Raw genomic sequence first — 13,794 nt, 5'->3', positions numbered from 1 at the left:
AGAGGGGTGGGAGTGGAGATAGAGACAAGGAAGAATAAATTACACAAGAAGATGCTTGCACAGGCGAATAATGGAGACGTAACAGGAAAGAGGAATGATGAAGGTCCTTCTGCACCAGAGGCCAAACAAAGGCTGTAGACCCCTGCCCTGTGGAGGCGCATATATTCACTCCAACGAACTCTTGTATCTGTCCATTTACAAGTTTATTGGCTCCTCTGGCCTTGGGTTATGGCCCAGACTCTAGCGGAAGGAATTGGAGGAAAATGGAGACGGAGGAACCAAGGAGGTCAGAGGTAGAAACACAGGGACCTAGGGTCAGGTGTAGGACAAGGTAAGAGGGTTACCCCTGCCCAGGGCTGGGCAGCAGCTGGTGTGGGGACATGGCCCAAGGGCTCTCGGGGGCACTGGTCTCTCTTGCTTCTACAGGGGGGGGGCTATTGTAGCTGCCCGAGTTCAGGTGTGGACCCCAGTCATGTAATGTGGCCAGCCTAGCATACAGATGTCAACACCTTCACCCCAGAGCGGGAAGGCATCGTCCACTTGGTGAAGGCCCTCCGGGCTGGCAGCAGCTCAGGATCATGGCCATGCCACCTCCGTGAGATCTCAGTCCTCACCTCCAGGGACAAGGGAGAGGATGTTAGGAAGGCCCCACTGCTACTTCTGTGCTCCACCCCAATGGGACTGAGGGTACAGGGAGAGACCATGCAGGAGAAACAGACTTGTATTCCTGGGAGAGGAGAAGCCATGGTTGACTCAGTAGCCACTGGTAAGTATTGTCTCTGAAAGATACTACTTCCTCCTTCCTGTGGATATTTCTGGCCATTCCCTTTAGCTCTTTTCTCTAACTTTTAGCACTGCCTTTGGGTGGGTCCAGTTAAAGACATTTTCTATGGATGCTTTCTTCAGTTTCTGGGCAAATAACCACACTGTCCTCCATGATTGGCTTAGACCATCCCCTGCTCTGGGATTCACTCCTGCCCTTGCCCACTGAACTGAACTATGGCCCCTGGGAACCTGTCCAGGGGATATAACCTTAAAGGAGAAAAGACTCAGAGCCCCGTCTAAGGAGCTACAGGTGAGGGGACTGAGATTCCTGAAAGAAAAGCAACTGGGTGGGGGTGGGGGGCATGGGAATCTGTATTGTCACATCTCCAAGGGGCTGTTGGAAGGCAGAGGGGGCTGAGAGGCTGTGACCCTCCTGACAGAGCTAAACTTGGGCTGTAGTGAAAGACAAAAGGGAGACAGGTTTCTGTTCAACATAAATGTGGGTTTCCCCACAGGTGCCTAACAACAGAAGAGCTATTGTTAAGTAGTAAGCTCCCCATCACTAGAGGCATGTAACTATCTGGTCTCCAACATGACTTCTTGGGACGGATCCCTTCACAGCTCTCCATGGAAGCCGCTTTCCCAGGTCCCACCAGCCTCAGCTAGGGCTCTGCCTCACCCTTTCAATGTCTGCAGGATCCATGAGCCACCACACAAAGATACTGCAGTCCTGTGTCCACACCCAGACACCAGATAAGACTGTGTGAGACTCAGAGAGGCTGGGGTAGAAGTAAAGAGTCACAGGGGAGGGAGCCAGTCTGGGACAGAGGTGGCAGGTGGGGGGCGAGCGCTGTTCCACAGCTGCACCCAGGTCTCTGGCAGAACAGAGCCCACAGCAAATCCATGCCACCAGAGGGAGCCCATGACTCTGCCTGAGCACATAGCGGCGCCTGGCTATCCAGGGCACTCAGCTAAATTCTCCCACCTCTCCCACAAAGCAAGTCTGTCCTAAGGGACAGATGCAAGGTGCCTTCTGGGTGGGATGTTTTAATTCTCCTCTCTCTGCCATCTTTCCATATTTCTACATGTGTATCAGCACCATCTATCTATTCATGGGTATGTCTATCTCTGCTTGGTCTGTTCTTTCCATCCGTCTGTCTCTTCCAGGTGTTTCTCTCAGTATCCTCAGCTCTGCTCTCCATCATCCTCCCTGTTGCTACACCTGACTCTATTTTCCTTGTTCCCTTTATGTCTGCCTCTGACTTTCTCTGTTCCTCGGTCTCTGCTTTCTCTGTCCCTCCCAGAGCTGACTTATTCCCTCCTCCACTCTCCTTTTTGTTGTTTTAGAAACACAGACTTGGGGGATCCTTTTAGACTATCCTGGTCCTAAATGGACAGTATACTTGGTCCAGCCCAGAGAAGGGATGGATAAAGGATGTTTATAGGAAGAAATCAGGTTCAGCTTGATCTAGAAGCTCAGGACAGACTAAGCTTCACAGAGGATCACAGGAGTCAGAGTTTGGCTTGAGCTGGGACTTATAGGGCCTGGGAAGAAGAGAAGTAGCCTCAGGTCTGGTGGAAGGGAAAACTCAGTGACTAATGATAGCTGGAGAGTTATATACCTCTTGGTTGAGGAAGCAATACAGGATGGCAACGATGAAGCCCTGTGGAGCCAAAGAGAAAGGGCCACATCAGAACTTGGTCTGACCACAAGGTGCCCAGAGTCTTTCTACTACCTTTTCCTGTGTCCACCCCCAGGCTGTGGCCTGGGCCAGGGCTGTAGGAAAAGGGAAGGCATATGCATTCATCTCTATGTGCCAGGCACATTATCTCATGTAATCATCAAGCAAGCCTGCCAAGACTATACTGTTGATCCTGTTTCTCTGATTTCCTTCATTTCTCTATCACCCAGTATTCAGCACAGATCCTGGCATATAATAGGTGCTCAATAAGTGTTAGATGCATGGATAGATGGACAGATAAGAGGATAACAGATGCATAGGTGGAGGATGGATGGATGGATGGGTGGATGGGTGGATGGATGGGTGGATGGATGGATGGGTGGATGGATGGATAAGTGGATGGATGGATGAGTAGATGGGTAGGTGAATGGATAGATGGATGGACAATAGGTAGTTAGATGGATAAGTGGGTGAGTATAGATGGGTTCAGGGGTAGTTGAATGAATAGAGATGGATGGATGAAAGATGGACAGACAGATAGTTAAATAGATAGAGGAGTGGCTGGAAGAAAGAATAACCAGCCTAGTAGCCTTCAACCTACCATGAAGTCAATCAAACCTGTGGGCAGCACCACCTTCCTCCTGCCCAAGGACTTAGGGGGAGAGTGCCTGTGAGGGCCCTCACCTGGAAAGAGCCCAGTCCTAATTCCAGGGGGAGGCGGATGCCCAGGCCGGCACTGTCGGGCAGAAAGTTGAAGATGACATAGTGAATTCCAAACAGCGGGATGAGGAGAAGTGTTGACTTAGAGAGACGCCTGCAGGAGAAGACGAGCCCTAGGCACCCAAGGCTGGAATAAGAAACTCCCATGTGCCCCCTGCTCACTCCCACCTCCCATCAGTTCCCCACATGGACTCTATGCACCAGGCACTCCGGATGCCTCGTCCCCAAATACACAGTGCGGTACAATGCAGGGCTTCCTTACTTCAGGACCATGGATCTTGCTGTCCTTGCTGCCGAATGCTCTTGTTTCGATTGACTCCAGTCAACATCTATGCATCTTTCAAAGTCTAGTTCAATGACCACTTCCTCCAGGAAGTCTTCCCTAACCATACCTTACCCCCATCCCCTCATCTAGAAAGGTTCTCCTTCTGCAGACTCCCATAGAAATGGATCCCAGGACTCATCAGCCCCTTTGGCCTGATAACTGGACGTTTGCCTCTCTCCTCCCTACATTGTGATCTCCTAGAAGACGGGGGCCAGATCTGATCTTTTTCTGGAAGCATGGCGAGGAGCACGGACCAGGCCAGTGAATGAAACAGAACCACACCAGCTCTCACTCCGGTTATGTCTCCGGCATCCCGTCATGCACACACACGTTACCGGTACTGAGACTGGGGGTGGAGGCTGCCCTGAGCTGGCTCCAGTTTCCTCAGCAGGATGCGGATAATATTGAGGAAAAGCCCAAAGTTCACCTAGAAATAGAGGGGCAAGAAGGCAAAAGGCAAGAGTCAGGGGTGCCCCTGCTGGGATGGGGCCTCTTTGGGAATCGGAAACCCCATCCTTGAGACACAGGGATGTGCAGGTGGGTGGGTGTACCGGTCACTGCTCTAGAGCTTGTATCCTGGAGCCTGGGAGGTCCCACGTGGAGCTCAGGGGCTGAGGAGCTCTGGGTCCCCCTCGCTCTCCAGCCCAGGGATAAAGGGTGGGAGGTTGGGCCCGGTCATTCTGCCTCCAGCATCTCCCAGGGTCTACTTTGGCACAAAGCAGGTGTCCCTCACTTTTGATAAAATTGGGGGAAATGCGCACATTCACCAAGGCCACGCAAACCAGCCCCCCATGCCCTGTTTTCAGCACGGGAGCAGGCGGTGGGTTCAGCTACAGCCCTCTTTCCACGCCCCACACCAGCCTCGCTGCAGTAGTAGATGATCTACAATCAGGGCTCCAAATTCACCACAACTCTGAGCTGGAAGGAGCCCAAGCACTGGTGGGGACCACCCCCCTACTTTTACCAATGGGATATGAGGGCCCGAGAGGGCCTCACAGAGAATCTGGCAGAGCCAGGCTGAAGAACCCAGGTATCCAGATTCCCAGCCTGGAGTCATGTTTCCTTCTGTGCAGCAACCCCTCGGCGGACCCAGGGAGAATGGAGCAGAGGACGCTGGCTGAACTGACCCCAACAGAGAGGACGATGGGCCCCTTGATGATCCACCAGTAAGGAGAGCTGTCATCCAGGTCCCAGCACCTAGGAAAAGGACAGGCTAAGACTGATTGGGGGGGGGGGGCTGCCAAAAATGCAGTCGCTGAAAAGCCCTTTTCTGTAGTAATCCGGCACCTTCCTCCTCTCCATGCCCTTCCAGCCTTATCTCCTCCCTCAGCCAGTTAGGCCTCCTTCCAAAGGGGTGCACCAATCCGTGCTGGGCTTACCCTATCTCTCTCCACCTAGCTGCTTCTTGCTGGCCCCAAAACTTCTCCTGTTCTAGGAGGCCCCTATTTACTGTGCTTCCCAACCCCCACTACTGCCTGAGCCCAACACCCTGAGAATCTGAGGCCCCCTTCCACCCCAGGACATGTCCCTTCCACGCTATCCACAACAGCCTACCCATCTCACACCCAAGCCTGGGAGTTCCCTGAAGGCAGGGCTGGGGTCTCCTCCTCCTCTCCCCAGCTTGGAGAACAGCCACACTGCCTGACTGTCCAGCCCATGCCCCAGGGGACCTGGTGCCGTGTGCTGAGGTCGCCACCCACACTCACGCAACATCCTCAAAGGCCACTTTGCAACACACCCACATGCCAGTGAAGAGCAGGGGGAGCCCTGTTGGGGGGCACAGGGGAGACACAAGTAAGGAGTCTGCATCCTCGGCTTAGAGACCTGCCCCCACCTGCCACCGCCACCACCAGCGACCCAGGGCACCGGGAAAGTGGGACCAGAGGAGAGCCAGGGGCTGGGGAGCTGGCCCCTACTTGCTGGAGGATTACAGGCTGTCCCATCCCCTCTCTGGGCCTTGGGTCATCATCAGTAAGCTGAAGGGACCTTTGGATGAACTTTCTGGACATTCCCAGCCCTCCACTAGCCAACCCTGGTGCTCACCCCAGCCAGCAAGAACCAGCCACCAGAAGGCCCTCCTTGTGCTGGGCGACTTGGAGGCTAGGAGGCAGGTCAGGTACACAGCTTCCACCAACAGCCAGCTGAAGTTGGTCATGGTGGCAAAATGGGCGGTGGCCACGGAGACCTTGCACAGAACCTGTGGGCCGGGGGCCTGGGTTCTTCAGAGCTGGGTGCCCATTGGAGCCCCTACCCCACTCAGGTCCCTCAACCGTAGGCTGCCCCAGAGGAGACGTGGTAGTATAATGTGGTGATTAAGAGCACAGATTTGGGATCTGGGTTCAAATTTACCACGTATTAGCTGGGAAACCTCCCCATAGCTCAGCTCTTCATCTGCAAGCGAGGTCAGACTTCTAGAGCTGCGGCTATGGAGCACCATTCATTCCTGCAAACATACAGGCACTCACCCATGCATGCATTCATTCATTCAGTGCATGATTCGCTCTCTCAGCGCTGAGGAACACCGCCTCTGAGCTCAGATGAACCGAGTTTGGCCCCAGTCCCAATTGTGTACAAATGGGACTAAAATGAAAATGTAAGTAGGAAATAAAAGGTGGTAATATATGTAAAGCGTTTAGTGCGATGCCTCTACCTAAGTGCTCCATACGCATCTATTACGTCTGTTCTAAGTTCATTAAGGTCATTGTTGGTTTGTCCGTTTGTGCATCTGTTCATTTCTGGCAGTTTTAGTGCGCCTGGTGTGTGCTGGGCCTCCACACTGGCCCCCAGCTTCCTTTTATTTTCATTTTCCGCTGCTTCCTCCACCTCCCCACCCCCATCTGACTTCCCTGGTTCTCGGACATGCTCCTGTCTGTGAGAGTCTGTTCACCCTGGTCCCTCCATTTAACATGTCTTCCCCTTCCCCCCAGCAGCTCCAGAGCCTTCTCCCTGAAGCCCAGCTTTCAACCTCCCCTCCCCCACTGGGTAGTCCCATAATCTGGTGCATTCTGCCCCCCCAGGCACCATGGGTGCTTCTTGAGGGAGGGACCCAGTTCCACCCAGCCCCGGGGCAGACCCACACCCAGCCACAGACAGGCACCCTAGGGGGAGTTACAAAATGAAAGGACTGGTGGGGTGACAGATGGGCTAGGTTGGAGTACAGAATAAGGCATGAAAGGGGAACCCGAAATATGGGAAATGACACGGATTGGCCCCAGGGTCCAAGAAATGGGATGGGGATTTAGAACCTGACTCTGGGGAGGGGCAGGAAGGGAGATGGTGTTTCCCGTTCTGTGATTGGCCACGGCAGAGCCCCAGAGTCAGCCCACAGGACCAGGTGGGCTGGAGGGGCCCTCCACCCCTGCATCTAGGTCTCTAACACAGCCTTCCCTCCCCCCACCCACCCCAGCACCCTCCAGCCCCAGCAACTACAGTGGAGAAGCTGCAGTGATCCGTGTTCTCGCTGTGGAACAGGGTGGCGTCCTTCAGGAACACGGCTCCCGCCTTGAGGATAAAAGTGGCAAACAGCTGGGTGTGAATGTAGTTCCGGGGACAGTGGAGCCTCCTGGAGGGGCAAGGAGGGATGAGGGTGAGCATGGTGGCAGGCGAATTGAACTGACTTGGGTCAGATCAGGCTGGACTTGAGACTTCAGGGTTAGCCATGCAGGACAGCTGGCCAACCACGGCCCTAGGCTCAGATTAGGTGAGAGGACAGAGTACCGGTCTCTGCCTTCAGGGAGCTCATAGTCTGGGGGACAGAGGCAGAAATGGCAGGAGACTGCCAGGGGAGTCCCCTGGGTGCTCAGAGAGATGAGGTACATCCCCACGAGACGGAGAACAGCACAAGCCATGCTATGGGGCTCAGACTCTGAAGTCGGGGCTTGGGGGGGGGCGCTTAAGAGGGGCAATGGTCAAAGGGTTGGAATAGTCAAGAAGGGCTCCACAGGGGAGGCCACGAGGATTCTTAAAGCAGATGGGACCTGGGCTTTGAATTTTGGCAGATATAAATACATCAAGAAGAAAGCAGGTGGGCATGCCAAGCAAACAGAACAAGTTCCACAAGAGCAAAGGTGTAGCCACTGCAGTGAGCCCTCAAGTGTGAGGAGTGGATGAGAAACACTCTGGCAAAAGAAAAAGAAAAGCGAGGGATGGCCATGGTGCCTAGATCTGGGAACCTCTTGAACATGAAGGCAAGGAATGAGGTTTGGCAATGTGGACAATAGAGAGGCAGCAAAGGCTCTTGAGCAGGTGAAGACGACCGCGAACCTGAGAGCCAGCAGGATGGCGATGGCCACGAAGAGGGTCACGGCCGAGATGCTATGGCCCAGGGTATAGATGATCTTCACTGCGGAGAAGTAGGATTTCTGGGAGGGTCAAGACAGAGAAAGTCTCAGCAGCTGCACTTTCTGGGAAAGGGAGGCTTGGCAACCAAGCAGGTGAAGGCTGTCCATTCTACCCCGGAACTCCCCACCGGGGGGCAGGGGCACCCATGAGAACCCTGGCAAGCTCCTTCCTGAAGGGAAGTGTTGGTTAAGCCTGTCTTGCACCTGACCTTCTGGTGAGCCGGGGTGGGGACAGGGGTGAGATGACCGACTCTCAGTATTTCTGGGGGTGGGGGGTGGTGGGAGGGGGACAGGCAACAGAGAAACTACATTTTCCCAAGGAATGACAAAAGCCCAAGGGGAAATGGGGCTTGTTTATCCTGCTGCCTCACCATCTTGGGCATACAACATTCCCCAAAGAAAACCACAGGGACAGCCACAGGGAACAGTTATTTCTATGACCAAGTATTTAGACTGACCAAAGTCCAGCCTGGACACCACCACCCCCACCCCAACATGGAGATGGAGGGTGCGGGCCAAGGGAGGGGATTAGTGACCCCTGAGGGATGCAAGCAATCAACACCCACATCTATCTTTTCATCTGAAAAATGGTCAGACTCATGCCTTCCCTTGGCTGAGGGGAAAGATATAGCGGATTGTGGGCATGGAAGCACCTTGCAAAGGCCCCGCTCAATTCAGGCACGTGGGACGTGCACAGTACTCCACAGACTGGGGACTAGAGAAGGGAAGGAGCTTTCGCGGAACTACTAGGAGCCTTTGTTTCCCTGGAACCACTCAGAGTTCCTGCCCCGGGGGACTGGGCATGGAGAGGGCATGCCAAAGAGAAGGCAGCCAGCCTATCTCCCACTCTGCCCTCTGCCTCCCTCTCCCCTAGCACAGGTGTCACCCTTGAGCAGATTAGCAACAGACCAGGGCTCTCTTCCAGACACTGCCATCTTCTGGAAACTGCTGTAATTAATATGCCAACCTGCTGGCTACAACGGAAATGGCGGCTTCTACAGTTGTGCAGTCCACCATCCATACAGACCTCCATGGTGACCCTTCCTCTAAGATGCCGGGAGCCTCTTACCTCCTCAGTCAGCAGCTCTAGGGGCACAGGGCAGGCCACAGGGTAAGGTGGGAAGGGCTCAGACCAGCCAGTGATAGTGCAATCCCGCTTCACAGCCCCTGCAAGGCATGCCGAGGTGAAAACAGAAATTGGGTTAAAACTCCTACTCTCTCTCCAGGACAGGGGGAGGAGTCATGGATCATCCGGTGACCCCGGCACGGTCTGCAAACAGCTCCTCCGAATGGCAGAGAGAGGGTAGCCTTCCCTCCAGGGGCCTGGATTCCAGGTCCAGCCCTTCCAGACTCCCCCCACTGGGCAGCTGGTAGCATCTTAGCAGTCAGACAGGCTCCGCTGCTCCCCTCCACCCCCACGGCCAGCCCTCCTGCTAACATCCAGAGAACGTTTACTCGGGGTCCGGCTCTGGGTCCAGCACTTCCATGCCGTGCTCACCAATCCTTACCCCTCATGAGGTTAATGTTCTTGTTTTCCCCAGGTCACAGGTCAGAAGCTGAGGGTCAGGAGGTTGACTGACTTGCCCAAGGTCACACGGGAAGAAGGGAAATGATGTTCAAATCCAGATTTACTACCCCCAAAGCCAGGGATGAGCCTGCCATATTCTGGCACCACCAGATGAAACCACCTCGAATCCCCCCGCCTCACCACCATGCCCAGAACCCTCACCTGGCTCTGAGCTGAAGTGAGAGAAGAAATCTGGGCAGGGGAGAGTCACCCACTCGCCAGAGCCTACCATTGGCCAGCACAGCAGTCCATCCCAGGTCCTAGGGCAGCCTAGATAGATGGGAGCAGAGCAGACTCAGGGGACAGACCCATCCAGCATTCAGAATGATGAGGCTGGAGGAGATAAAAGAGTCTAAGAAGCCACCCCCTCCCTCCCAAGCACCCTACCCAGAGTGGTGTTGGGCACCGCTTCTGCTGCTTGTAGACACAACCTCTCATCCTTTCTCAACTGGGTGATGAAGTCGCACTCTGGGTGCACGTGGCCCAATACCTGTAGGAAGGAGTTAATGGGGTAGGCCAAGCCAATTAGGTGCTCCTTTTGGTTCTCTGGTGCAAATGACCTTAGGACAGAGACAAAGCCTGATTCATTTCTGTGCCCCTGCTCCTAAGCCAGGGCCTGGCTCATGGCACTTATAAGCGTACTTGGTGGAGGAGGGACAGGAAGAAGAAAGGAGGGAAGTGGGGAAGGTAGTAGGGGGGACAGGGATGAGGGGAGGGAGAGAGGAAGAAAGAAAGATGGAGGTTTGGACAGATGCTTCCCAATGTCATGTCATGGAAGTAAGTTCTGAGACACACTAAACACAAGTCTTCCGAGGATCTCACGGAGCTGGCTGAGTCAGTGAGCCATGTATTAGGGCCTTTCCTCTTTCCCTGCACTCCTTCTCCCTGACACAGTCCTGCATAAAGTACCTTGGTAGGCTGAACAATGCCTTCCATACACACAAAAATGTCTATATCTAATCCCTGAAGCCTGTGAATATGCCACCTTGCACGGCCAAAGAGATTTTGCAGCTGTGATTAAGTTAAAGATCTCAAGATGGGGAGATTATGCTGGATTATCTGGGTGGACGTGAGGTCCTCATAAGAGGAGGCAGGAATGTCAGAGCCAGATAAAGAGATGTGATAATGGAAGCAGAGGGGCAGGGGTAGGGAGATGAGAGAGAGTGTGCACTTTTACCATGGGGTGCACACAGATGAGAGGAAGGAGGCTCCCTCACTGTAGAAGGGAGGGCAGTAGAAGTTACCCGCATGACAAAAAAAGAAAAAAAAAGGAGGGGGATGGGCAAAATAGGTAAAGGGTAGTAGGAAATTCAGGCTTCCAGTTATGGAATGAATACCACACAGGAAGGAAAGGTATAGCACAGGGAATAAAGTCAATGGGTTATAATAGTGTTATGTGGTGACAGATGGTGAGCACAGCATAACATACACTTATGAAATCACTATGTGGTGCACCTGAAACTAAGCTAAAAACTAAGGTATCATGTGTCAACTATACTTCAATTAAAAAAAAAAAGTTACCATATTGCACCCAATACTCAGCCCTTGACAGATCAGATCCCAGTCAATGTGCAACAGCCCTAGAGGGAAGATGTCGTCTTCTTTGTCTCAGAAGAGACAAGTGAGGCTCAGGAAGGGTGAAGAACTTGCCTGGACCACACAGTTCCTTTCACCATGCCAGGATTCAAGCCCAAAGGCTGTGCACTTGGGGGCAGGTGCCACACTGTTCTTGGAAGGTGTGGGAGCCCCTGCACACACATGCTGTCACATGTGCACACACACACACACACACACACACACAAGCCAGTGGAGGAAAAAGGAGACCTCAGCCCATGTGGGCTGAGCTTCCCACCCAGTACCTTGTATGTCCCGTCCTGGTCCCTGTGTCGCTTGCAGTAACTCCTAGAAAACATGCTGGGAAATCCCAACACATTCAGGGAGGGCCCCTGTCCCCCACCCAATTCTGTAGCATATCAGTCTGCCAAACGCTTCTCCAGCCCCAGGGCGTATCAAGAGAAGAATAGTCCCCCAGAATGTGGGAGGGGAGCAGCTGTTCTCCACATACTGTTCAGGCCCACACCCTCTTAAGAGGCAGCAGCCAAACGGGAGCGTGGCCCCTGGGATGCTGGGGAGAGGGAGAGGTCTGGAGATTCTGTGGAGGACTTCGGGATGGGTAGCTCAGAGAAGAGAGAACGTGGGGGAGGAGAGGCCCTAACTGCTTCCCTGATTGGGAGTCATGTCTTGGGCAGAGTCTCTGTGGCCCCCAGAGAGCACAGAGGGGCCTGGGGGGAAACAACAGCTCAGACGGGCCTGGGGGGAAGCTAATTCACCTCAGCCAGGTTTTCATAGAGCTACCCAGAGACAAGCAGCTGCCGGGGGAGGGAAAAGCAGGGGACGGGAGGGAGGAGCACCCATCTCAGGAGTTCTCCCAGCCACGGCCTCCGCAGCCTGCTTAGTAGGAAGAAACTTGTGTGGTGGGGAAGCCAGTGGGGATCCCCACCAGGCTCCAGCTGGACCCCCCCCCGCCACCCCCCCCCCCCCGTATGGCCCTGTGGCTCTCAGGTCTGGAGCCCAGCAGGAGAGGCGGGGGGGGGGGGGCCTACTCACAATTGGTAATGGACTCAGCAAGCAGAGGATGTAGGCAGCCCACGCCCTGCTGTCCATGTCGGGGCTCACAGGTGGCTCCCTCAGTCAGGTCGTCCTCGCTGTAAGCCTCGGGCCTCTTCCCTCCCCACTGTCCCCTGCTGCTGCTGCTGCTGCCACAGCTTCTGCCTCCCCTACCCTCGTGGCTGTTTACACAGGCAGAAGCCAGCAAAGGGGACAGAACCAGCTAAATATTCACAGGATTGTAGGACACCGTGCATAACTCAGCCCCGGCCCTGGAGCGGGCCCCCATGTCCCCAACAGGGAGGGGCTGAGCACCCCACTCCCTTCCGTTCTGTCTTTAAGTCTGCCTGTGTGCCTGTCCTAATAGCAAAGGTCCAGAGAGGTGACGGCCACAGGCACTTCTTGCCCCGGCAGGTCAATATTCTTTACCGTTTCCTCCTCTGAGCCCACAGTGGAGAGAGCACCCTCAAATGAAAGAGGCTCAGAGGAGAAGAAGACCTGGGGCCCGACGTCAGGGAGCCCTCGGTTTAGTCGGTGAGCCCAGCTTCATCCACAGGGCTGAAGGGTGGGCTCGGGGCTGTGGCGATGCAGCAGGGGTTGAGGGTAGGAATGAGCTTAGAAAAGGAAACGTGGTCATGAAGCCCCTGCACGGGCTGGCCAAGAAGGTGTCCCATCAGCAGGACCCGGCTTGTTTCCCCAGAAAGGATGCCAGCCTGGAAGGCGGGGTGGAATCTATAGACATCGAGGCTCTAGACTTCACCCGGGGGCTCGTCAGAGTCTCCAGAAATCTTTATGGCAACAGGGGGAAATGAGCCCGAATGGGAGGTTTGCAAAGGGATTCAAGGAGCTAGACCACCCTGAGTAGAACAAGACAACTGTTATCAATAGCAAAAACTAGAGGACTTACCATAGCTGCTCAAGTGATTTTGAACGTTTGTTACCTGGTCGTTTTTATTATTGTTTTAGACTTTAAAACATGGAATCCCAATTGGCCGAGCTAAAGACAGTGTTCTAGGTGACACCGGATCTCGTACAGCAGCTGGCGATTTGGAAGCACGCTGTATCTCCCAGGGCCCTGAATGCCACTGTCCCTGGTGGCTCCCGACATCTGTGTGCAGGTCTGCATTCCCAGAGCTTGCTGGTGACGGCAGGCCTGTTTACAGCCCGGACACGAATCATGAATGATGAAGCCTCCCCCACCCCCGCCACGTCTAGGGTGAGGTATCATTTTACATCAGCGGGGCTTTATTTTTCCATTTGCATTCATCGCCGACACAGCGTCGAAGAAAAATATTTTGAAAAGAAAACATGACCCACCCCATGCCCCAAACCCACCTGCCCTTTCCCAAAGGAGTTTCTGTGCTTCCCTGTGAAAACGGTGCGGGCAGGAGGCACACACACGGCTTGGCTCTGGGCTGGTCTTCAGGATGAAGCAGAGCTGGGGCGGGGGGGGGGGGGGGGCCGGGGAAGGCCAAGTGAGGACTCACAGGTGCGAGAGCAGCGCTCTGAGGAGGTGTGATTGATTTTAAAGGGAAAGCTGAAACCTACCGTCCATCAGCTACAAATAAGCAACAGCGGGAGCACGCATGTTGCCACCAATCACGGTGGGTAATTAGTGTCGATGTCATCAGCATTAACCACGGTTCATAATTGATATGACACTTAATAATTATTATGTTCTAAATGGGAGCAATTTCATCCCCTAGGGAATATTTGACAGTGCCTAAAGGCAGTCTAAGTGATCACAGCCAGGGGTGAAGGGTGGGGAGGAAGAGTGGCAAGGTGCAA

The 13,794-nt window shown here is 54.2% G+C and overlaps 1 protein-coding gene across 1 annotated transcript; it reads right to left on the bottom strand.

Moving 5' to 3' along the window:
• Positions 1-488: 488 nt before the first annotated feature.
• Positions 489-12,063, bottom strand: GHRHR (growth hormone releasing hormone receptor). The gene is made up of 13 exons (XM_047097304.1): positions 12,007-12,063; positions 9,787-9,889; positions 9,562-9,669; positions 8,902-8,999; positions 7,756-7,853; positions 6,922-7,054; positions 5,536-5,689; positions 5,199-5,259; positions 4,620-4,689; positions 3,828-3,919; positions 3,132-3,261; positions 2,388-2,429; positions 489-614 (listed from the first exon to the last, which is right to left on the bottom strand). Exons 1-13 carry the CDS (start codon positions 12,061-12,063, stop codon positions 489-491), a joined length of 1,272 nt encoding a protein of 423 aa, XP_046953260.1.
• Between the last annotated feature and the right edge of the window lie 1,731 nt (positions 12,064-13,794).

The sequence above is a fragment of the Lynx rufus genome, unplaced genomic scaffold (assembly GCF_022079265.1).
Source record: "Lynx rufus isolate CCGP_SWC_20201006 ecotype Redwood Valley unplaced genomic scaffold, mLynRuf1.p SCAF_4, whole genome shotgun sequence".
NCBI classification, from domain to species: Eukaryota; Metazoa; Chordata; class Mammalia; order Carnivora; family Felidae; genus Lynx; species Lynx rufus.
The sequence above is the reverse complement of the archived record's forward strand: the minus strand, read 5'-3'. Positions and strand labels throughout refer to the sequence as shown.